The 24,944-nt window shown below is 33.4% G+C and overlaps 3 protein-coding genes across 5 annotated transcripts; all 3 read right to left on the bottom strand.

Moving 5' to 3' along the window:
• Positions 1-1,458: 1,458 nt before the first annotated feature.
• Positions 1,459-7,237, bottom strand: LOC146904688 (uncharacterized). The gene is made up of 5 exons (XM_085726381.1): positions 6,586-7,237; positions 6,454-6,498; positions 5,899-6,180; positions 5,405-5,577; positions 1,459-2,120 (listed from the first exon to the last, which is right to left on the bottom strand). The coding sequence occupies exons 1-5, from the start codon at positions 6,809-6,811 to the stop codon at positions 1,923-1,925; spliced, it is 924 nt and encodes a 307-aa protein (XP_085582507.1). The 5' UTR covers positions 6,812-7,237; the 3' UTR covers positions 1,459-1,922.
• Positions 7,238-11,694: 4,457 nt separating this feature from the next.
• On the bottom strand, positions 11,695-19,772 carry LOC146904689 (ABC transporter F family member 4-like). Of its 3 annotated transcripts, XM_085723492.1 has the most exons (3): positions 15,137-15,241; positions 12,093-14,259; positions 11,695-12,003 (listed from the first exon to the last, which is right to left on the bottom strand). In XM_085723492.1, the coding sequence occupies exon 2, from the start codon at positions 14,248-14,250 to the stop codon at positions 12,103-12,105; it is 2,148 nt and encodes a 715-aa protein (XP_085579618.1). In that variant the 5' UTR covers positions 14,251-14,259; positions 15,137-15,241; the 3' UTR covers positions 11,695-12,003; positions 12,093-12,102. The 3 variants fall into 3 exon arrangements, with proteins under 3 accessions (XP_085579618.1, XP_085579617.1, XP_085579619.1); XM_085723491.1 differs by lacking the exon at positions 15,137-15,241 and adding an exon at positions 18,628-19,772 and having other exon boundaries at positions 11,695-14,259; XM_085723493.1 differs by having other exon boundaries at positions 11,695-14,259; positions 15,137-15,228.
• Positions 19,773-23,053: 3,281 nt separating this feature from the next.
• Positions 23,054-24,636, bottom strand: LOC146904690 (allene oxide cyclase, chloroplastic-like). The gene is made up of 3 exons (XM_085724465.1): positions 24,335-24,636; positions 24,117-24,238; positions 23,054-23,691 (listed from the first exon to the last, which is right to left on the bottom strand). The coding sequence occupies exons 1-3, from the start codon at positions 24,570-24,572 to the stop codon at positions 23,287-23,289; spliced, it is 765 nt and encodes a 254-aa protein (XP_085580591.1). The 5' UTR covers positions 24,573-24,636; the 3' UTR covers positions 23,054-23,286.
• Positions 24,637-24,944: the final 308 nt, after the last annotated feature.

Here is a 24,944-nt window from a genome sequence, read left to right on the forward strand (position 1 = left end):
AAGTAGCACAACGTTAGTTAACCTGCGCATTAATTTACACTTGCGCAAGTTAACTAGCGCAGGGTCATTTTGGGCATGGCTGCAGGGTGCGAGTAAAACGTGCTGGGTGGAGAGCAAAATTCGAACCCTTTTAGCCACATGGGTTTCTTGATGTCTCTTCTTGCTTTTGGGCCCAAGTGCCTATCATCTGGCATGTTAAGCAATCTGGCTGATGAATTTGATTGAAGAAATTAGCAATGACAAGTGTTAAGATGTGACATTAATGATTGATAACATCTCTGTCATTATTAACTTAACTAAAAATTCCATTGTGAATGGGAGAACTAACCATATAGGAACGAGGTTCATTACTCGAGCAAGCAAATAAGTAAAGGAAGATCGAAACTGAAACATTGCAAAAGTGAGAATCAGATTGTCGATGTCTTAACCAAAGGTGTCCAAATTGAAGTGTTCGTGAAACTAAGAGACTTGAATGGGATTGAAGCATTGACTAAACATGAATTAAGGTGGTGTGTTGCACGTTAATCCAAAACATAAGGCAATAATCATCTTACGTGTTCTGCAAGTAATTGAGGAGTTAGGAATAGGCAGTGATTTTCTGTTTTGTGTGCAACGTGTGTGAGCTGTTATATGTAAATCATTGAGAAATGCTAGCAACACACATTTTAATACACTCTTTTTTATTGGTTAAAATTCATCTGAGTCCCACCAAATTTATACTGGTCTCACATAATTTGGTGAGATCCATGTGAATTTTAACCGATAAAAGAGAATATGTTGAAAAATGTGTGTTACTAGCATTTCTCGTAGATCATTTTGTGCATATATACTTCATGTGAAGAATGGCAATCATTGGTTGTGATTCTTCTCTCTCTCCCATTCTCAATCTTCTTCTTAGTTAACAAACAAAGTGAGTGTGCAAGGAAAAAATTAACAGAAATGAAGATAGATGTTCAAGTAAAATATTTGAATTTTTTTATAAATTTATAGTTTACTTTATTCCTTCATTTTGTTTTCAACCAAATACCTCAGATACTTTGAATATTAAAAAATGTAGCAAAAAATAAGCATTCTCAACCACATTTGACAATATTATGTATGCAAATGTCCTATGTGCAAACAACCTACTGGCTGCTAACCATTCATAGAGATGTTTATATTTCTTCACTAACCTATCCCAAAAAAAAAATATTTATATTAAATTTTTTCATCAATAAAACTTGTAAATATTTTGACAAGCTGTTTTATTTAGTACAAATTTTGACAAGCTGTTTATCAATAGTGACTTATCAATGTTTTATGAGCTTCGATTCCTTTCTTGATTAAGACTTATCAATAGTACAAATTTAGTTATCAATAGTGATTAAGACCAAAGGGATAGGAACCTTCGGATTCATAATACATACACAAACACAAACAAAGCACACGTGAAGCCTAAGTTGTCATTTGTCAGCCAAATTTCCCCACATAACATCATCATATCATATAGTATAAAATGGACCACTAGAGATATATAGATATAGAGAAAGAAAATGACACATACATATCATAGTCCTTCTATTGATCATAATTCCAATTCCTCTTGACATTTCTATTTCAAGTAAAGCATTTTAAAAAATACCGACAAAAGTTGGTTGATCAGTTGATAATGAGTTGACTAATATCCACAAAGATGTGGATTTAACTACCGCTGCCGACGTGAATACTTTGTTGGTGAATAACTAAAAATATCTCGATCAATGTTTTATGAGCTTCGATTCCTTTCTTGATCTTCGTGAGTCTCCAAAATTAAACTTCTCTGAACATTTTTGCTAATGAGAAACAAAGCATTTCAAAAATAGCTCAAATGAAAAGTGAAGTTAGAGAATCTCAAAAACCATCATTCATTCAAACCTACTCTCCCTTTAATTATTACATTTTCTTTAGCAACCCTTTGAAGTGATAAGTGAAAAAGATGGTCTTCTTTCTTTATCATCTTTATTTCTTTCTCTATGTCTTTTCTTTTTCATCATCCATGAAAAGCACCCTATTTGCTTGCAAAGTTGCTTCTCTTCTTTCTTTCTCCACCCACTCTTTTCTCTTTTTGTCTCCCATGTTTCATAATGATCTTTCACCTCAACCTGCACATGCATTTCCACTCTCACATCAATGTCATGCTTAATTTGTGCGATGTGCTTCTCAATTAATCATTCAAAAAAATTCTATAATTGGAAACACTTAAGACGTATCAACCTCATTTCAATCATGTGTCATTTTTTGGTACGAAAATATTATTTTGTGAATTTTTTGTCACCAACTAGCCCAAATGTAGTTTCAAGGTTCATTTGTTAGAAAGAAAAAAAAAAAAAGTAACAACGGAAAAATGAAATTTCTGTCCAATTCCCTCATCACAAAATTTAGAGACACAATTTGAGAGATTTCACGTTTTCCGCTAATTTATGATGGCTTAATAGCAGTTTTAGCCCCCTAAGTTTCACAAAGTTGCGATTTTAGCCCTCTAAGAAAAAAAATTACAAAACCGCCCCCTAACTTTTGCAACTGTAGCAGTTTTGGCCCCCCAACACCAAAAAATAAAATAAAAAATAACACGTGGCACCTCACTTAGGGTGCCACGTCAGCATAGACCAATTCAAAATTGGCCTTGGGGGCCAAAACTGGCACATGTGCAAAACTTAAGGGACGGTTTTGTAGTTTTTTTTTCTTAGAGGGCCAAAATCGCAACATTGAGAAAGTCAGGGGGCTAAAACTGCTATTAAGCCATTTATGATTTTTTTACTATATCCTAATTGTAAACCAATTTCATCTATATCGAACATGGAACCTCTACAACTGTAAACTGTAGAGACCGTTAAATCTAGAGAGAAATGGTGTAGTCGTAGAGGATCCAATTTCATCTATATGACTGTAATTTTGTAATGAACTAGTACTAATGGTACAAAACAGATTTGTCCTGATCTATGCTTAATCTATTGGTGAGATAGTGAGATTCAAGTTCAGATTTTTTAAGTATAAACATAAAATATATTGAATCTTTTATGCAATTTAAAATATTCAGATGGTAAAAACATTTTACGTTATTGTCTAATGAATCTAACTTTATGCAAAGAAAATTATATATATGACAGGGGAATGGTGTTCTAATTCGTAATATTTTTTAATGCAAATTTATGTTAAGTAAAGTGTTTCTACCTAATTTGTTTGGATTTTAAGAGCCAATAATTCGTATTATATAAACTTCAGCACAACTATATATATATATATATATATATATATATATATATATATATATTTTTATCAAAGCACTAAAATATAAAAGACAGGAGAAGCCTGAACCAATACAACAGAGGCACAATGTGAAAAACCTATGAAAAGAAAAATGACCACTATTTATGACTAAATAATATGAACTAAACTTCAATCTTTAGCAACTTCTGAAAACAATTAAAATGTAGAATAGTCACATAGCATTATCCTTTAAAGGATAATATCAGGAGGTACATATAAGTTAAAGTCTGCCATTTGTCTAATGTGACTATTCTATGATGTTATTATTGGTGAGATAAGGAGCTTCTCTAAAATTATGCTATATACAAAGTGGTCTTAAATTTTAAGTCCACTCCTTTGTATATGGCCCTAATAATGAATGAATAGTATACAGTATAATGAAAGTGAGTAGACAATTTGTGAAGTACCCCTGATGAAAAAATGCTGTACTTTGATTCAAGAATCTTAGTGACTTCAAATGAGACAAAGGGAAGAGCTAAATTGAAAAAGAGCAGTACTATTTGATTACTATCATGTTTGAAAATTGAATCATTCAAGAGGGAGAACCACTGTTGCACGGACACTTCTGATTGAAGGTGTGTTCTGGTGTCCGTGATCGACACCGATATGACACAGACACTTGTGATTACATTGAATTATGTCATCTTCTCAAAATTTTATCCGTGTTGACGTGTCTGTGTTAGTGTCTGTGTCCGTACTTCGAACGGGAGAACTAGGTTTGAATTTTGAAGTGAACTTTTGAATGGAGAGGTGTCTCATATGATCTACTGCGGACGGATACTTAAATTAGTTTGAAACTCTTAACAATGACCGACGCCACTCTGTAAGTAGTAGCTCATTGTGTTACTCGTCCTCACAACTGAGACGGTGACCCAATAAATGCTGATTTAGTAAAAACTAGGAAAGAGAATATTAGTGCTTCAAAACAAATTTTGTTCAATTGGCACCGATCAAGTCATTGTTTCAACAGTAAGGATGTGACAATGACTTTTGAACAAATTGAACAATGTTCAATTGGCACCGATCTCATTGAACAAAATTTTGTTCAAATTTGTTTTGAAAATCATTCCCTCAACTTCTACATAAAGGTGGCGACGTCAGTCATCGTCGAACTTTTGAATGATTTTCAAGATGTGACACTTTTTCACCCTAGCAATTGTCTATAGAGTTAATTTTGAAATTTATCATCAAATGGTCCAGCCACTTTTTTCTTTTTGGATGAATCCAACAACTCTTAGTGAAAAAAAGAATAAACTTGATTCTTGAAAATGAGATAACACTTTCATGACCAGAAAACTGATAGGAGGAAAGTATAGAGGGACCAAAAACCATAGAAGGAGGGGTGCTTTCACATGAAACAAAGAGGGACAAAATTGGAATCTATGAATGCCCCACATTATAATGTTGTAATCTAATTATATGACAACAAGATTTGATTCTTGTCTTGGAAAACACACCATTGGCCAAGGGTAGACTAGTTCAATTTTCATATGAATTTTGGAATTTCTTTTGGTTTGAAAATTTTGCAACATTCAAATGAAATTTCTGACTCTTTGATCTGATTTTTCTGGATAGTTCCTTTGATAGTTTGAAAATTTTGTATCAAACCAAACAACAGGAAAATAACAAATTAAGTACTTTATTTTTACAGTCACTGGAAATTTCTTGTGTCCTAGTGTATCATGTTCACTTAATCAAATTCATTGAAGCATAGACACAAACACGGACACTGGACCAGACACGAAAACCGACAGATAATAATTTAAGAAAATGACACAATTACTTGTTGATCTTGCAAGTAATTAATTTTAAACCAGCGGTTGTTTACTAAAAATCAGTGTAATCATAAGTGTCGTGTCGGTGTCGGACACGGCGACACACCTAATCCAAAGAGTATCTGAGCTTCATTCAAATTCATAAAAATCAAATAAAAGAATCAAAAGTCTGTTTATTTTTAAACAACACTTTCAGTTTTTACTGTGTATGTGAGTGGCTGAAAACAGAAATTACTAGAAGCAAACAGATACTAAAATGTTTAAGGTCTTAAATTAGAATTATGCAAGATATTTTGATAAACTCATTGAAAATATACATTTATTGAGAAAAATTTAGTGCATACCTCTTCCTCAGATTTTGTTTTTGCATTTGAATTTGAACTAGGTGAGTCTACAGCTCTAGTTTTTAACCTCTCTATGATGGATGGAGTTGAAGTAGGGCTAGGACTGCTTGAACTAAGATAAGGAGGTGTGCTTTGAGTCCCCACATCTCTTGTCATTCCCTCTTTCTTCTTTTCTGCATAGAGAGACAAACAACATAATTAAGCGCTTATAGCAGACGCGATTATTATATAAGTGTTTATGTATACGTTATTTTTATAACTAAAAATTAAATAAAGTCAAACAATTTTTTATATAAATTATAAGTTGTTTTCGTAAGCTATCCTGGAGAGCTACCGGCTACCAGAAATAAGCTAAAAACAATTTATGGACATATCATCAGTTGTTTTCATAAGCACTATAATCAATCTCGAAAAATGTTTATGTTAGCAGATAAGCTTAAATAAGTCAATCCGAACATAGCCGAAGTAGAATTGGGAATCAAAAGCATATGAACCTGGAATTGGAAATTTAAGAGAAACATCTTCATGTGTGTAAATTGATGGCTTCATTTGAATATGTCTTGCAGAATAAACAAGAGGAGCAGACATTGTGATTCTGTTTGTTGAGTTTCTGAATGATCTTCCACTAAGAGTTTTTGCTGATAAACATTCCATTGGTACCTCTCCTGAAAGTGGATTGCATATATACTTTTCTGCTTCATTCCACTTTGAATTTAATGCAAACCCTTCTGGAGATAAACACTCCCAACTGTTATAGCTTACCCTTGCTTGTAATGCTGTATCAAATCACCATTCAATTTATCCAAAAAGTTTAGACCAAAAATATAAAATATATGAAATCATAAGCATGCTACTCTAGTCTTGGTTTTAAATTGCAGTCTGCAACCGCAACGGAAATTTAGATCATATAGACCATATTTTCCATAATTTTGCTGCAATATAAAGGTTTGCAGCGTAACCGCGACCGCAATTTAAAACCATGATTCTAGTTAACAATGTGGTTTATTACCTTTATTATTCTTTTGCCTTTTACTAAAAAAAAATATTACCTTTAAGGGCAGTGGTGAAAGAATATGTTGAGGGGTCAATTTCATCTGCAAAAAAAATTGTTGAATTTGAGATGTAAAAGAAGTTAAAAACCATGAAATTCATGTGAATTAAAATGGAAAAAAGTAATGTACCTTTAAAAGGGTAACCAGGTGAAGAAGCAGTACTAGAAATGGTTATATTTGCTCTTTGAGACCTTGTATCTTCTCTAAAGCTTCTCATATAAGAACCTGAATACCTTCTAGAATTGTTGTTGCTCTCTCTAGTGATTCTTGCTTTCACTGACCATTCTCTCAAATTAAAATCTGATTCATCTCTTCTTCTTGAACTATAGGGATATGATTCAGCATTGTAGGCCATGAATGAGTTATGAACTCAAAAGAGTAGAATCTTTGTTGTGGAATTTATAGAGGTTTGAAAGTAGGTGTTGGAGGTGCAAATAGTGACTAGAAAAAAGGTTTTTTAGAGTGAAGGTTTTTTGTCTTGAAAAGAAATTATAGGTAGAATGTGCCAAAGTTCTAAGAAGAGAGTGTGTGTGTGTGTGTGTGACTCTTCTGAATTTTGGTTTTTAGCTTTTTTGAATCTTCGAAGTGCAATGACATGGTTTTAAATCAAAATGTCTTTATATATTGAAAGTATCTTTGTTTCTTTTTTTGGTCTCTGCATTAAATTCATTGGACTACCTCTGTAAATTCCGTTCTTGTTTGACCCCTAATGTCCTAGTCCACACTAGGTTAGTTTTATTTTTCAATTATATCATAAGATACCAATTATTAGATCCTGTTTTTTAGAGCTCAATAATTTTACACCTAAAAGATGACCACACTAGGTTAGTCCACTCATATTTTAACTTTGCATATAGACATCAAATCTTGTTTTAGAGCTCAAGTAACCGTCTTCGAGGCAATATGAGCATATCTTTCAACTGATATTAAAACATTGGTTCGTTATATTGTGAGACTAATCTTTTTCATTAGACTACACCAACCATAGTAAAATATTCTCTCATAAAAAAAACCATAGTAAAATATGGCAAGACGTTTGTGTAAAATTTAGAGTGTCATTGAGCAAGTTAATAAATGAGTGTTTAGTTTAGTCGTGTTGAAAGATGAATTTGAATGAATTGTTTGTACAAAACTGATTTTGATTAAAACTTAAGAGATTTAAATTTGTATACACTCGCATAACAGTAAGTTGGATAATAAATTTGAAATCAAACATTAAGTTTGAATAGAAAAGCTCCAAATTTAATTCGCCTCCATATTTACCAAACAACACTCAAACATTTCAAAATCAATTTTAAGTTTACGTAATCAAGTTTTCCTCCCATAAAAATGAATCGCAAGATGCACTAAACTTATGTTTTCATGTGCTTACTTGTTGAAGAAAGACAATGAAATTTTTTCCACCTTTTCCCTTCAAATTCCATAATAATAGGATGGTTTAATTCATGACATAAAGTCGTTGATATCACTATCCATCCAGCACACAATTTTTTCATTTGAGACAATTTTTAAAACTTACCAAAAAGGACTGAATGTTAGACATATATATCAAAGTGAATTTTCGCAATCTTCATGTTGGACAATGACTCTTCATATTTTCTGTTGAAGATTGTCTCAATTGATAGTATATATAATAACATATACTCTTTGATTTTATTTTGATTATTTACTTTTTTACAAACAACTCTACCTTAATTATTTATTTATTTTTAAACAACTTTACCGAAAAACTTCTACATTTAGATTTTTAACTTATGTCTCAAGAGCATAAGTTAGTTTGTCTAATTATTTAATTAAATTTCCTTTCTACTTTCTATATATATATATATATATATATATATATATATATATATATATATATATATATATGATAAAATGTTTTTTAAGACGATCGTCACCCAAAAATTATTTATTTAATTAATTAATTGAGATATTAATTAACATTCTTATTTTCAAGATGATTTAATTAAGTTTTTAGTCCCTATAAATATTCACAGTTTTGTTTTTAGTCCCTACAAAACAAAATCACACATTTTAGTCCCTGTGACATTTTCCTTAAGCATTTTAGGGACTAAAAATGCTGATGGAAAAATTCTATAGGGACTAAAAATGTTGATGGAAAATTTTATAGGGACTAAAAATGTTGATGGAAAATTTTATAGGGACTAAAAATGTTGATGGAAAATTTTATAGGGACTAAAAAGTGTGATTTTATTTTGTAGGGACTAAAGACAAAATTCTAAATATTTATAAGGACCATTTACTTAATTAACCTATAATTTTTTACAGTAATGAACGACAACCAAGTATAATAAATTCCTTAAAGAAACACCTAGTTGTAAACTAAAAATAGATTAAAAAAAAAATATCTATTCATTGCATCCGCCATAATTGAATTGTATTTAATTTAAGTGGTTAAAGTGGATAGAATTTTAGATGAGGATTTTACTTCATTTTATATAAGAGCTCCCTCTTTTAATGGGGTTTGGTGCATATATAGTACCATAACATTGATTAATAAAATAATTTGAATGATTATGGCAGGTGAGGATTAAATAAGAGAAAATTGAGAACACAAATAAGAGAAAATTAACTCGTTACAACAACTCCTTATTTTTGTTACCCTAATGTACAAAGGAAAAGATAATTCGTCCGGTACAATACATTATAACATCAATAAAAATTGTTTATACACTATCTCCAAAATATTAAATTGACCATACAATAATAGTGGACCAACATTGATAGGTTACATTTCTTGTAGTTTTGTACATATTAAAACCAACATTAGCTTTAATGTGCACCACTTATTTGAAACTGATGATGCACCAGACTCACCAAACCATTGATTTCAGTTTGATATGACACGAAATCTTAATTTTGATTTCCTATTTGGGAAACACCTCCATTGAGTTGCAGTCAGATATGTTAGATGTGTTTCAATTAAAAACACAAACATAGAAAGAACACAAAGTATCCCAGGAAGCTTCTTGGTAAAAGAGAGATACATAAATGAGAGGAGGTTTTTAAGGTGGAGAAGTGTATCATATGATAAGCGGTGGAACGATTGTTCGAGACTCTAAGTAGAAGTTTGTGGCGTTACTTATCTTCACAACTGAAACCATGACAAATCAGGACGATTCGTCAAAAAACAAGAAAAACGAATATTAATGTCTTGATACGCAACTTATATTATTTTTTCCTTATTTGTATTGAATCAGCATAAATCATGTCACTGTCTTAGTTGTAAGGACATAGATGACTATGAACTTCTAATTAAAAACAGTGACATCGATCGTAGAAATTTTGAACAAATTTTAACTATCAGTCTATCGTAAACCACACGTTACAATTACATCACTCCACTCTAGCAATTATCCGTAAAAGAAAGGTTTCTTCTAAATAATAATTTGAAGTGATAAAAGATAAATTAGGATAGGTCATACAGGCTTTGTTAACACTTACAAAGAAGACTAATGTAGTTTTGTTACATTTATTTCATGTGTCAGTAGCAACGGCTAAAATGATTTAGTGCCTGTTTGGAGTGGCGTTTGATGAAGCAAAAACAAATTTGTACACTATTCGATGTAAATTTGTCGTGATTTTAAGAAGATGAGAATTGAAGCTTCCACGTTAAAGTGGTTTTTTTGCTATGATTTTAAGCAAAACGTAATTTGCAGCCGTCCATCCAAAAGGTGTATAATATTTTCTTTTTCAAATTACAAATGAACTTGTTGAAGTTTCCCTACTATGACATCTCCAAATATGAGCACTACTTTGGTCTTTGTTGTAACCTAGTGAAAAGCCCCAATGAGGGGTGGGTGAACCCTTCTGATTATCAGTTTTTTAAACTCCATGTTCCAGCTTGAGAATAATGAGATAGCATAATATCAGTTTGTACTGTTGGGTTGTTTTCAGTATAGGCTGGACGTGGAGATCAAAAGAGGGTAAAGGAATTGTTAAGGCTGTAAAAGTGAGAATGTCTTTGTGTGCATGTTAAACTCTTGTCTTAATCCAGTGAAAATGAGTGAGGTACCCTTACATTATGGAAATAGATAGGTCCCACATTGGACCTCATCATGACCGTCAGTTTTGTCTGATGTGTATGCAAGGTAGGTATCAAGAAAGAGAGAGGTTCTGTTGAATGTCAGATCTGGGGTCCATTTAGTTCCATTTATTTTATAAAGTTTCTTTTCTTTTATAGGAGATATATATGTATATTTTGTCCCCCACAAACTACTTAATAGTGACTTGTTTTATCTTTCAAATGTGGGAAAGAAAGAACATCAGCATACATAACAGAAATCCATAACAAGAAAAATAGTAAAATAGTGAATGATTGATGTGGTAAAAATGGAAAGAATTTTCGATATAAAATCGAAAATCGGGAAATGGGAACATAAAGATGAATGTTAGTTTATGTTCGGATTGACGGTAAAATTGGCATAATCACGGTGAACCACCGAGATTTTGGCAAAAGCCACACTGTGGAGCTTTACAAATTCACATTGCCACCGTAAATTTGCCGAACATACCGCCACTCTAGTTTTCACATTTCCACTCTCCAGCCTTTATGCCAAGCACACCCTAATCACTTCAAATATCTTCTTTTAAACAACTATAATCAAAATATGTAGTAACCAACTAGGATGAGAGCACAAGTTCAATTCAATGCATTCACTTAAAACTCAACCTTCAATCATATTTCAAAGTAAGAACAATACGGGTAAGAAACAGAATAATCTGTCATACATGACATGTTGTATACCTAATAACCATATGTTCACTTTCAACAACCAGTACTGACATGTTGTATACCTAATAACCATATGTTCACTTTCAACAACCAGTACATATCAATAGTAGCCATAATCATATTTCCAAATAGCTTCAAAAGTAGAAAGTCTAGGGAAGGTTACACCACAGATAAAATTCATACTTTCTAAGAGAGAGCTCCATCACATGACAAACAATTGGGATCAGAAGTAATATATTAATAATCAAGGTAATACAACCATGATGCTGATAATCAAATTATGACCAGGAGTAAAAGTAAGACAACAAATAATAATACTCTAATAATAATACTCTAACTATGTGTTTGGAACATTTTGCTGCTTATATAAAAATGATGATTTTATATAAAAGAAACTAAATAAAGTAACATTCTTGAAGGTTGAAGCATTACCTTCACAGGGAATTATGTCTTCTCCATCCATTCAAAAATATGCAACTGAGTACAGCAACTTGATATGAAATTAGAAGATATAAATTACAAAATGGAAGTATATAGCAATTCAAAATTTGAATCAAAAGACATAATTATGAGGCAGATTTGTTTAATGGAAACAACATCAACAATTTTTGAAACAATACAAGTGTTTATTTAGTCATAAAAGCTAAACCACAGATTTCTATATATTATTGGTAAATTTTAAATTGTATGTCTCACAAAAAGCATAGATGACATTTCCCGCAACATATTAATCACACTCGGTTGTGCAGTGGAAGATGAAGGGCAGATAGAAGTGAGGCAAAATCTGGCATCTGCGGGCGGACAAGTAATCTTCAGCAGTAAAATACAGGCAGGACAGGTGTATAACAATAATAGAAATACATTTGGAAATTGTTCTCACAAGAAGAAGCTCAATCATCAACTTCAGCTTTAATCTCTTTCAGCAGATCATCCTTGTAATCCTCAAATGTTCCAGGGAAATTTCTGACAGTGCCATCTTCAACAACCCATATTTGACTCCGTTCTTCATCATCACAGACTCGTGATATCAATCTAGAATCATGACTAACAAGAACAACTCCACCAGTGAATTCATCCAGCGCATCAGCCAATGCATCAATACTTTGCATATCCAAATGATTTGTGGGTTCATCTAACAATAAAATGTGAGGTCTTGACATGGATATCGATGTGAATACCACCCGAGCTTTCTGCCCTCCTGATAGTTTGACAATGGGGGTAAGATGATTATGACTAGGTAGCCCATATTTACCAAGTTTTGCACGAACAGCCTCTTGCTTACTAAGCCCCTCCTGGTCTGGATGGAGACGAAGAAGGTACTGAACAGGTGTTTCATCCATTGTTAGTAGGTCCACAAAGTGTTGGGAATATCTCCCTATCCTCAACTTCTGACTTCTTCGAACTTCACCTTCACTTGGAACCAAATCACCAGCTAGAAGATTCAGCAGTGTAGATTTTCCAGCACCATTAGGCCCAACAATGGCAACACGAGTCCCCATATCAATGCCAACATCAACATCCGAGAGTCTAAAATCCTCTCGGTTTGGGTAACTGAAGCTCACTTCAATAAGCTGCAGAAGTGGAGGTGTGAGTTCAGTAGGTTCAGGAAAGTGGAACTCCACGCTGTAGTCCCTCCACTTGTGTGGTACCTCTACTTGGGTCTCATCCTCATCAACCTTTCCCTTTCCCTTGCTTTTGCTTTTCGATTCCTTAGCTGCTGCAAACTTAGCTCTGTCCTTCACCTTATCTTGTTGAGCCTTGTTCCCGGTTCTTCTAGCTGCTTTCAATTGCTTGTCAAAAGTCTCATATTTCTTATTCGCTTCTCTACGACGCTGTTCATACCCACTCTCAAAAGCATCAAAATTTCCACGATAGAAATGAAGTTTCAAATCATGCAGATGAATAATCTCAGAGCATACTGTATTGAGAAAATCTCTATCGTGTGATACAACCACCAAAGTTTTCTTCCAACGACACAAGTACTCCTCTAACCACAGAACAGCCCTCAAGTCAAGATGATTAGTGGGTTCATCAAGCAATAATAGAGTGGGCTGCACAAAAAGTGCTCGAGCTAAAGAAATTCTCATCCTCCAGCCGCCACTAAAGGATTTTGTAGGACGGCCCTGCATGTCCTTTGTAAAACCCAGACCAGCTAAAATCTTTGACGCTTGAGATTCAGCAGCATCAGACCCCATCAGTTGTAATTGTTCATACAGCTCTGCTAGCTTTTCTCCCGCATCCTCTTCCTCGTTAGTATCATTTTTATCCACACCTTCTTCACCAGAAGCTGCATTTTGTAGATCCGCAACTTCTTGTCGAATTTTAATAAGTTCAACATTAGCTGAAACAACAGCTTCAAGCGCAGTTTTATCATCGCCAACTACCTCCTGCTCAACCAGAAGGACATCAATATTCTTAGGCACCGGTATCTTCCTCCAAGCAAGAAGCTTCAATAGTGTTGACTTGCCCATTCCATTCGGCCCAATCAAACCATACCGTTTTCCATGAGATATCTTTACTGAAGTATTCTTCAGAAGTTCTTTACCCCGAGCAGACACAGAAAAATTTTCTATTGTTATATCTTTGACGTTAGCATCAGCACCATCGTCTCCATCAAGAACTGAAGCCCGACTTCCAATGACAACAGTGAAAGCATCACGATCATCCCTAAGAGCTTCTTTCTTTGCCTGTTCAGCCACATGGGCAGCTAAAATATCTTTCTTTTCACGCTTTTTCAACTCTTTTTCAGCAATAGACACCTCAAGTGGCTTCAAATCGGGCCTATGCTTTTCCTCTTGCTCCTCTTCAGACTCATCATCATCAGAGGGAGGAAGATCAATATCATCAGTGTATGCAGAAGCTTTCGGGGGAGGTTTTGGCTTCGCCTTATTCGAAGATGCCTTTTTAGGCTTATCAGCTTTTTCATCCATACCTGCCAACATGGCCGAGACAGAAAATTTTTCCTTCTTAGAAACATCTTTGCTACCTGTTTTAGCCTTTGTAGATGGTCCTGCATCCTCTGACTTTTTCTTACCCATTGTAGAAAACTGAAACAAGTGAAAATCTTATTAATACCATACCATTCATTCATTCAGATAATAACGTTTATCTGTCCATTTCTAATGCAACTTAATTATGGCCCCTAGGTTGGCATAAATAGAAGTTAATTAATCAATCATATTATATAATAGGAATCGTGCATAAAAGAAGTTAATTAATCAATCATATAGAATAGGAATCATGCATAAAGTGAAAATTGCATAAGGGCCTGTTTGGATAAACAACTTATTTGCAGCCTATAGCACAAACAGTTAACATGATAAGCGCGTACGAAAAACTATTTTAATAGCAAATGATAAAATAAAGTTAAATTGTCTTTGTATCACTATAAAATGTATTCATAAGCTATCTTGGAAAAGTTATAGAAATAAGCTGAAAAAAGCTTGTGAAAAATTTCATAAGCTGTTGTCTCAAAAAAAGTATGCCAATAGATAAGCTCAAATAAGCAAATCCAAACCGGCCCACTAAGTGAGGTCGGCGCTACATGGATCAAATTACGCCATAATGTTGTATCATAAACCATATTTGGATCCAACTAATTAATCTCAAAATCATTCCTAATAGTTTATGATGTCAGATTATGATGTAAATCTTATTAATTTCTGCATAAAGTTCAAAATAAGCATTGAACGTAAAAATTCAAAATTTCAAAACAGAATAAGATAGATAATTGCTGCATAGTTTATGAATCAATTAATCCCCCTAATTCCTTAATAGAGGAATCGCGGTGTGGAGTGGGGGGTATGCTCCTCTGCGACACAATTCTGTGGAATTGCGGTGGAATCGGATTCTTGCGCGCGATACACCAAAGGAGATAGAACATCGTAAAAAATTAAAATAAATAAATAATGAAAAAAGGTAAACCTGGAAGAGTATGTGTTTTCCGACGGCGAGTTCGGCGGTTTTTTCCGGCGAAGTTGAATTTAGTACGACTCCGACCAGGTTCTGAAACAACAGCGGAGTTTTGTTGATTTAGGGTTTTAATTGTGTTTATGTGTTTCTTTTTTCTTTCTCGTGAATGAATGATGGGCCTCTTAGAAAACAAGACGTCGATTGGGCTTGATAATAGAATCCAACGATATCTCCACCTTTCAAACTTACTCTTTTTACACTGGCACTTGTAATATCGGTTCAAAAACTTTTTAAGTTGGTTCAACGATTTTAAAAGTGTTAGCGGGAGTTAACTCACGCTGAAAATGTCGAATGTGAGTTAACTAACGTTGGTTTTAAGGGAATGAACAATTTCATAAGTGAGAAAAGCAGTTTTCAAAGATTGGAGTTAAATCTTTTGAAAGAGTTTTGTAATCTATTATAGTTCTATTTGTAATTTGTTTTATGCACTTGCACGGAGAATATATCAAAATGATCGTATCTTATTTATATATTCTACATTTAAATATCTTTATGGTTAGATAAGTTTTTGTTCCTTATAAACATATCATTTTAATCCCTTAAATTTTATTTTCTACATTTAATCCCCCAGAAGTTTTCAATTACCCCATTTGATCATTACTTTTAAATCAACTTGTGTGTAATCTTTATATTTTTTATTGAAAATTTGCAGAAATATTAAGAATATTATAAAATTCTCTTTAAAAAAAATTATAATTTTTTTTAACAAAACATGAATAAAATATGAATTTTCAAGCACAAAAAACATAAAAAGATAAACCTCGAAAAGTATGTGACTTGGTAGTCAATGGCGAAGTATGGCGGTGTAACTATTTTTGCTACTATACGAGGAGCTATCTAGAGTGTTGATATTCCAAATTTATGTAATTCAAAATATTTTTTTTAATAATATATTAAAATTGATGTCCATAAGTCCTAGCTCAACTGGAAAAATGCCGAAATTGTTAGGGCAGACGTCATGACCGGGGTTCGAAATCCGGTACCTCCACTTGTGTGTGTGAGTTTATAATGGCTTTGTCATTTCGTCTATCTACCAAAAAAAATTGATGTCCACAAAATTTGCTATAATGTCATCGGTAAGACTTTTAATCTCACTAATTTGGTGTTTCATGGTCATTTTGCTATTAGTAATAATAACACTAATAATAATAACAAATAGTTTATTATGGCATTTGTACTTTGATTTATGAGCATTTTTACTTTAATTTTTGAATCATTTGTACTGAATTTATGATGGTCTTTTTTAGAGTGATCGGTCTTATGATAAATGAAGTATTTGTACTTTGATTTATCAAACCCTCTCTGACTTTGATTTAGACGTAGATTTTTTGACCTTGTCGTTTCCTCTACTCACACTTCTTCCACTCGAGACATTTAACCATTCACTATCTTCAACCCTCATCTCCTTAAACTTGGTTAACTCCTTGTCCTACAAGTCTATTGGAGCTCATCTAAGGTGATAGTGTTCTCCTTACCATAAAAAGTGCATCCTTGAAAAAAAGAAAAGATCTAGGTAATGAACGCAAAAAAAGTAAAGTCTGATTCTCTTCATCAAGGTTCACTTCAATGTTCACCAAATCATCAAAGATTATTTTGAGTTCCATCAATTTCTCCAAAATAGATATAGACTTCACCATCCTAAATGACTAGATTTGTTGTTTCAGACATAACATATGAAGCAAAGATTTGTTCATATACAACGACTCTAAGTTGGTCTACATAGCCATCATGATCTTCTCCTTTGCAATATCCCTCAACACTTTATATTTGAGGCACAAGATTATGAGATTATTTCCGTTATCAATCATCTCGATCTTCTCCGATTGTGATGGAGTGATTGACATCTCAACCTCACCCTTCAAAGCATCTACACATTTTTGTTGAATCAAGATTGCTTACAACTTGACTTTTTATAACCCGAAATCGCTGTTTTCGAAAAAAAATTCTTAATATCCTATTTGGTACGGTATGGTGCTGGCTTGAAGAATTTGTTCTGTTTCCCACAATGATGGATGACACTTTTTGTGAAATCAAACTATTTAACTTCAAGAGTTCTCCAAAGACAAATCCTAATATTTACCCTTTTTCAAGTCTCTCACAACCCACAAGATGATCCTAACAAAAATCAAGAGAGGAAGCTTAAATTTTTCCTCAAATCAGATCTCACTATCCAAAGTGTTTAAAATGTTTTTGAACCTATAATCTCTTGCAAAAGCACTCAACTCTTAGCATGTATGTTTCTTAAAAGTCCTCTATTTTAGTCTCTCAAGATTGGTCTAAAGAACCTGCACAGAACTGCATTTTTATACACCAGACTGCGCACAAGCACTTGGACGTAGGACACTAGCGTAAAAGCACAAAACCACAGCTTAGGCGCAAAACCAGAGTCCTGACCAAAAAACCTGAATTTTCATATTTTAAGGCAAACAAAACAATGAGTAAAAACATATACTATATACATAGGGAGGATATGACAGCTCTGTTGTGTGCTTAATTCACATTACCAAGGGGATTAGACAAAAATTAACCCACAACAAATTTCTTGTTCTTCGATGGCGTATTCATTAAATTTTGCATTTTAGATTCTTAGCATGACATTTTTAAAATAAGTTTGATTTTGTCTGTTTTAGAAAATAGTTTGATTTAACCTGAGCTTGATATAGACTAAACCGTAGGACTTTGTTGGTCTGCCTGACCTATTTCCAGCCTTATGGCTGCTCTTAGATACCGAACAATTATTAAGGGGCTACTCATATTTCCAAGTTCTCATTCAATGGGAGAGCCTTCCATTGAGACGTCGATTCACATTCATTCTCACTATTGTAAAATTGACCTGGTGGACAAAGTTTTTACAAAGGGTAAGGCAATGTAATGACTCAACCAGAAATGTAGAGGACACGGGATCGCAAGGGATGCGCATAATGCATGACTCAGTTACGAAGAAATAATGATGGATCCAAAAAACTTCTGCTGCTCCTTTTTTTGCTAACCCTCTGGTTTTCAGGGGAAAGAGGCCCTGATAATCCGGAGTTCTTCCAGAAGGTAAGTAAAGCCTAGCCAAGAACTATTACACCCAGTAATAGAACCCAGACTGCTGCTACTTCCTTCTGCTAAATGTATTTTAGTTTCAGCCTACACACTGAAAGTTGATTTGCTTGTTGAGTTGAATACAAACAAGCAGTACTATTTATAATTGGTCACATTTCATGCACAAATCACTATCTCTCTAGCCTCTAGACCATTGCACCTAATGGGTGATCAAACATAGAAAAGCATGAATAATCAGATTAAACATACGTATCGAATTAATGAATTGATTGAAAACTAGAGTGGTAATTACGTAAAACATTCATGCTGTAATATATCAAACCAACTGAAAATAAGAATTACAGTAATTATAATATATTTCTAAGACAATGAAATAAGTAAATTTCAAAAGTTACCTGTTAAAATTGGTAGTATTTGCTTGTGTTTGGTTCAACTTTTCTCATAAGTCACTTCTGAGATAAATAGGAAAAAAAAAAAAAAAATACTAGAATGGGATTCCAAGGTAGACTGGACCAAGTTGTGATGAGAATCAATGTCAAATAATATTGGCTTTTATCATTCAACATAAGCTAGCTTAATAATCCTAGTTTCCATTGATTCCCATCACAACATGGAGCAGCAAACTAAGGGAAATTCAATGGACCAACATATGTATTTGCTGAATTGGTGCATCCACTGCATATTAAGAGCATATATAATAATATTATTTGGTTAGTTGGTTTCATATTTGACTTTTATGGAGAATGTACTCAATGTAGTACTCAATCCTTCATTCATTGTACTATCTTCTTGCTTCAAAAAGAACAGTAATACGTTTAATTAGGATTGTACTGCCCAATTCTGTACTAGAAACATAATCTTGTACTTCTGAGTTTGTAATAGAAACAAAACCTTGTACTTATGAGTTTGTCCAAGATTTTCAGTACATTACTAATCAAAGGCAGTAATTAAATGCAAGATTAAAGAAAATTTATGAAGTACGGACACTTCTCGGAGTAGGCGTGTCCAAGTGTCGAACACATATCGTGTCTGACACCGACACGACACTGACACATAATTACACTGAAATATGTGATTTTCTCAAATTAATAGCGGTGTCGGCGTGTTAATGTCTGTGTCGTGTTCAGTGTCTGTGTCTGTATCCGTGCTTCATGGATTACAGTAAATTCATTTTTAGTTTCAACATATGAAACACTTGCACATACACCGAATACGACATTAGCACTAGTAACAATATGAGAAAATAAATTAATTAAATGTAGTCAAATATATAAATATTTTTCCTGAAAGGTAAATGTAGTCAAATATGTTGGTGTCGGACACTTATATAGTATAATAATGTGCGGTGTGAAGAACATAAGCATAAACAATTGTAGGTGAGAGAGTGCTATCATATTACTTATATGAAAATAAAGCAGCAAGCAATTACGGAAAAATCAATCCATAATCCAAATTCAATGATGACAACCACATGGTACTTACCCTCACAGAAAAAAAAAAAAATGTTACTTCAAAACTTTTGCAACATTTTTTTCCATATTTGGTCAAGAGCCTTAGCAGCAGGGGAAGCTTTAACATCAGAGAAAAGGCTCAACAGGTTTACCAAGAACCAAAATTGCGAAATAAAATATTATGGAAACAAAATTTGAGGATTGACCATGATAAGAGGATCAAACTCCATTTAAGCCTAAATTATTGAATCTAGGAGATATAAAGATGACTTGATGGCCGATGTGGAGGAGCTAAGGAGCATAGTGATAAGGAACTTGATCTTTCGAACCTAACTCCTTGCATAATCCTAATAAACATTGACAGTTTAAAAAAAATTGTTTTAGTTCGATAAAATTCATCCATATTGCAGAGTAATTCAAATGATAGTAGTGGTTGTATATGTTGTTATGTTAAGTTAGTTACAAGGATGCTAGTGACTAATAACTAACTTATGCAATGGAGGACCGAGTATTGTTCTGAATCGGCTAGAAAGTTCAATCCCATAAAGCCACATGGATTAAGCCCAATCAGGGCGTAATACCTTAAGAGAACACGCTAATTATAGTGTGGTCCATCACATTGGATCACACCCCTGTCTCTTCTGCATCGTTCACGTGGCCTCCAACGGCTCTTTGATGAGGTGCCACATTTTACGTAAGTCGTTAGCGTCTCTTTCATCTATATAAGGGCGACTCAACGTCATCCCCAAGGTATGATTCATTTTGACACTCACTCCCACATATACAACCTCATTTCTCACACTGACTTGAGCCTTGGAGTGGTAAAGTGCTTAGAAGCATCTTTCGCTCCGCCATGAAGACTACACCACCACCGTTCCAAAACACCGCACGCAGGCGTTGCCAATCTCTGATCACTACCGGACATATCAAGTATATATAAATAAGATCCACATTGTAACAAAATGTAGAAGTGATATTGAATACAATTTTTCATTCAATCATTTCATCACTATACTTTATGTATTCAAATTATGTGTGTTTTACATATGTCTGATCAAACCTTTCCAGGGGTCATCTAATGAGCCATATCTACCACTTCCTTTGACTAGTTGTTTTAGAACCTATCTTGCAACCGGGAAGATGTTCTCCAATATGAATAGTGTTGTATTATGAATTTATGATGTAAATAACTATCTTCTACTAATCTTAGCATTTCTTATGCTGAAGAATTGATTAGTTTATTAAGTAAGTTTGCCTTTAAAATTCTTAAGTTGACATTTTTAGCTAAATAAATTTTCAAAAAAGCTTTAAACTTGATTTTGTAAAAAAAAAAAAATAAATGTCTGATTTAACCGATATTGATGTAGGCAAAGCCATAAACCTCTTCTGATCTGTCTACCTATCTGTGAAGCATGGATACAGACATGGATACCGGACACGACACGGATATGATGCATCGATACTGCTAATAATTTAAGAAAATCACATAATTCAATATAATTATATGTATCGTGTCGGACACGACACATATCCGACACTAGACTACACTTAATCTAAGGAGTGTCCGTGCTTTTATTGCTACCTATTTCCACCAACGGCTGCCCTCCAATACCAAACTATTATTAAGCGGCTGCTCATATTCTTCAAGTTCACTATCTTAATATTTACCTTTAGGACACGTAACAACAAGAAAGTGCTTAATGCAAAATTCAGTTATGATGGATCCAGAAATTCTTTGCTCCTAGTTCCTTACACACACATTTCATACACAAATCCCTATTTTTAGCCTCTAGACTATTGCATTTAATGGTGATTAATTCATATCTAACTTTTGGTTCAACACTTGACCATTATGGCAGTACCTAATTTCCATTGATTCTCATCACAACATGACCAGCCAATTAGGGGAATTATTCAACGCTGGATTACAAGATGAAAACCAATAATGTATGTATTTGCTGGTTTGGTGCATCTATTGCAAATATATAATATTTGATTCATTTGTAGTACCTTTTTGCTTCAAACAGAACAGCAATCCGTCATATTAGGATTGTACTCTTGTGTTTGTACTAGAAATGGAATCTCGTACTTTTGTCTTTGTTTTGGTTCAAGATTATCAGTACTAAATAATTTTCATGACACATGTAAGATTGAAGGATGAACATTTTATTTTATAAGTAAATATTAGTTGTTAGCAACCCGGTGCACTAGAGCTCCCGCATATGCAGGGTCCGGGAAGGGGTCCCACCATTTGGTATATTGTACACAGCCTTACCTTGTTTTACACAAGAGGCTGTTTCCAGAACTTGAACCCGTGACCTTTCAGTCACATGACAACAACTTTACCAGTTGTGCCAATGTTACCTCTCAATTATATATCCTTTCAAAACTAGATTTTAGAGTTGTTAGTATGTTAGTTGTGAGAATTTGAACTGTAGACTTTGCAAACTCATTCGGATGTCCTGACTCATAGTAACATAATGCGTCTAATAAGAAAAAAACACGTACCAATTCGTGAGTACTGAATTCAGGTACTTCTTCATATCAAATTCTTCACTTGCCGCATACCGCGAACCCGTACCCATACCACGTACCAACGAGAATAACGAATTATGTGACTATGCCTTGGCTCAATTATATATCCACGGGAAATAATCTAAAACGTAGACGTCTTGTTTGGTCACAAGTATCTAGACATACATAACAATACTTTTCATTTACATACTTAAAAAATAGTCATCATTTTAAATAATTCATCTTTCTATTTTTTCTCAATTATGTATGTGGAACCAAATCAAGTATCTGAATGTTTGTGACTAATACATTACGGTAGGTAGAGTAGTATCTACTCCCTTTTTGTCGATTTCTTTTTAAAACAAGTTTGTATAACACAAATCCATCTAATATGATCAGCACAAGGAAAGAGTTAAAAGAAAAGAAAAAAAAAACATAAAAAAAGTGAACAAGAGTACTTATAATGTGGATCACGTTCACATATATTTTAATTGGTGCACATTATTTAGGTTTTAAAAATATGGTAAAGTGCTAATAGAGGGATGAAGTATGATTAAAAGTAGCATCTTTTCTTTGATTTAATTAGTACACATTATTTAGGTTCTCAATATTAAAAAAGGGATCATAAGAGAATTAAACTAAACAACGAAAAGCAATATAAGATTGAGGTCCACCATTTGAAAGTAACCAATAAACTCATTATTCATTAGAGGTGGGATACATGTGTCAAAATCCACATGGTTATCTGCATAACTAGAAGTCCATATGTTTTAAGTATATGTATTTGAGAAATTTGACCAAAAGCATTGTTTAAAAAAATTTATAAACTAGTAGAAGAAAAAAAGCAGAAAGCAATTACTGAAAAATTTATTTATGGTCCAAATTTAAACTGAAATATTAATTTATGGTCCAATTTCAATGATGACAACCACATGGATACTTTTGCATAATTTTTCTTTATCATATTTGGTCAGACAACTACTCATGCCAAGCATTACAATACAAAAACAAAAATCACCATCACAAAATCCATCATCACCCCACTTTTATTTCACCACTTAACAAAACAAAAACCACCAATTAAATCAACTAATTAGTAAAACCAGCAATGACAGCATGAGGCTCAAGAGCCTTAGCAGCAGGAGAAGCTTCAACAGCAGGAGAAGGCTCAACAGGTTTACCAAGAAGCTCTTGAGGCAAATCCTTAATACCCCTCAAATAAAATGTGTAGAAAATTTTAAAAGGAAAAACAATTTGATGCAACTTCACTTGACCTTTAACACCTTCAAATATTCCAGAACCACCAGTCACAGCTAGATAAGTGTCCTCAGGATAGGTTAAATATGGTCCTTGAACAGCTAAGTGACCATAATCTCCAAAATGGAAACTGTAGATAGCTTCATATCTGTCACCTTTCTTTTCTGCAATGTGTTGGATTAATATGCAAATTCCAGTTGTTATTCCAATACGTTTTTGTAGGTCACCTGTGTATAACTTCATAATTCAAGAATAATATTAATTTAATTAGTAATATTTTTTCACATGCATCAAAAAACAAGAAAAATTCAATATAAATGACACAAAATGAGACTACTACGGTATAATAGAGATCATAAATCATAAACAAAAGAAGGTTTATGACTCTCAAGATCCTTAAATTATTTGAAAATTTTAAAATAGGTCACTTAGCCAAAGAAAAAAAATTGCAATTAAGTCTAAGAATTTGTCAAAAATATTCATTTAGATCCATAAACAATTTTTTAACGGAGTCTTTGAACCCTTAATTTTTTAGAATTAGGTCCCTACTAAAATAGTTCATGGAAGTTGGAACAACAGAGAAATTAAACCGATAATAAAACTATCAATAATTTTGATCACAAAAATAAAATATAGAGGAGAATTAATAGAAATAAATTTACTTTGTTGCTGAATGGGACTAAATCACCAAGAGAATTGACACTTTTATTGCTTAATCTCAAGTAAGCTGGGCTACCACGGTCCCTTTCATTAAGCTCATACACATGCATTTCTTGAACTTTTTCTGCAAAATCAATCAAAGAAACAAAAAATATGTATCAATAAAAAAATCAAGAAACTTTTGAAAAACATATATATTTGGTATGAATATGATTATTACCAGTGTCAGCATACTCATTTGCTTGGCTTTTGCAAGTAAAAGATTTCTTAGGCACTGAAGAAAAGCAAGATTGTGAGAATGCAGTGTTCATCTTTAGGTTTGTGAGAGATGAGTTTGATGAAGTGAAGGGTGTGAAAGCAGATGAGGGGGTGAGGAAGGATTTTGGGGTGGTGGCAAAAGCAGTTGGATTAACAAAGGAAGATGGAATAGTTCTCAAAGCATAGCTTGAAGAGGCCATTGTTTGATGAAAGAATAGAATTGCTAAGTTATATTGTTTGTTGGTTCTTACTAGATTGTGTGATGAATAATATAAGCAATGGTGATTTATATATATAGTGAAGACATAATATACATGCTAGTTCAATGGTCAAAGAAATATGGACGGTGGATTAGAAAATTGAAGTGTGAATCATGTTGTGAAATGTGAAATAATAATGGAAAAGAAAATGGGTCCAAGGGTCAATGATGGGGTGGTGGACGGTATATTTAATACTGCTTCTACATTTTCTTCCGTTGGGAAATTGGAACATCATCTTTTCAAGAGAGTTTAATGGAAATCGATGAAAATACAGTAGAAACTCTTTCAATTAATATTTGGTAAATTAATAAA

This window comes from Medicago sativa, chromosome 7 (genome assembly GCF_051527215.1).
Source record: "Medicago sativa cultivar Bolivia chromosome 7, Bolivia_mono, whole genome shotgun sequence".
NCBI classification, from domain to species: domain Eukaryota; kingdom Viridiplantae; phylum Streptophyta; class Magnoliopsida; order Fabales; family Fabaceae; genus Medicago; species Medicago sativa.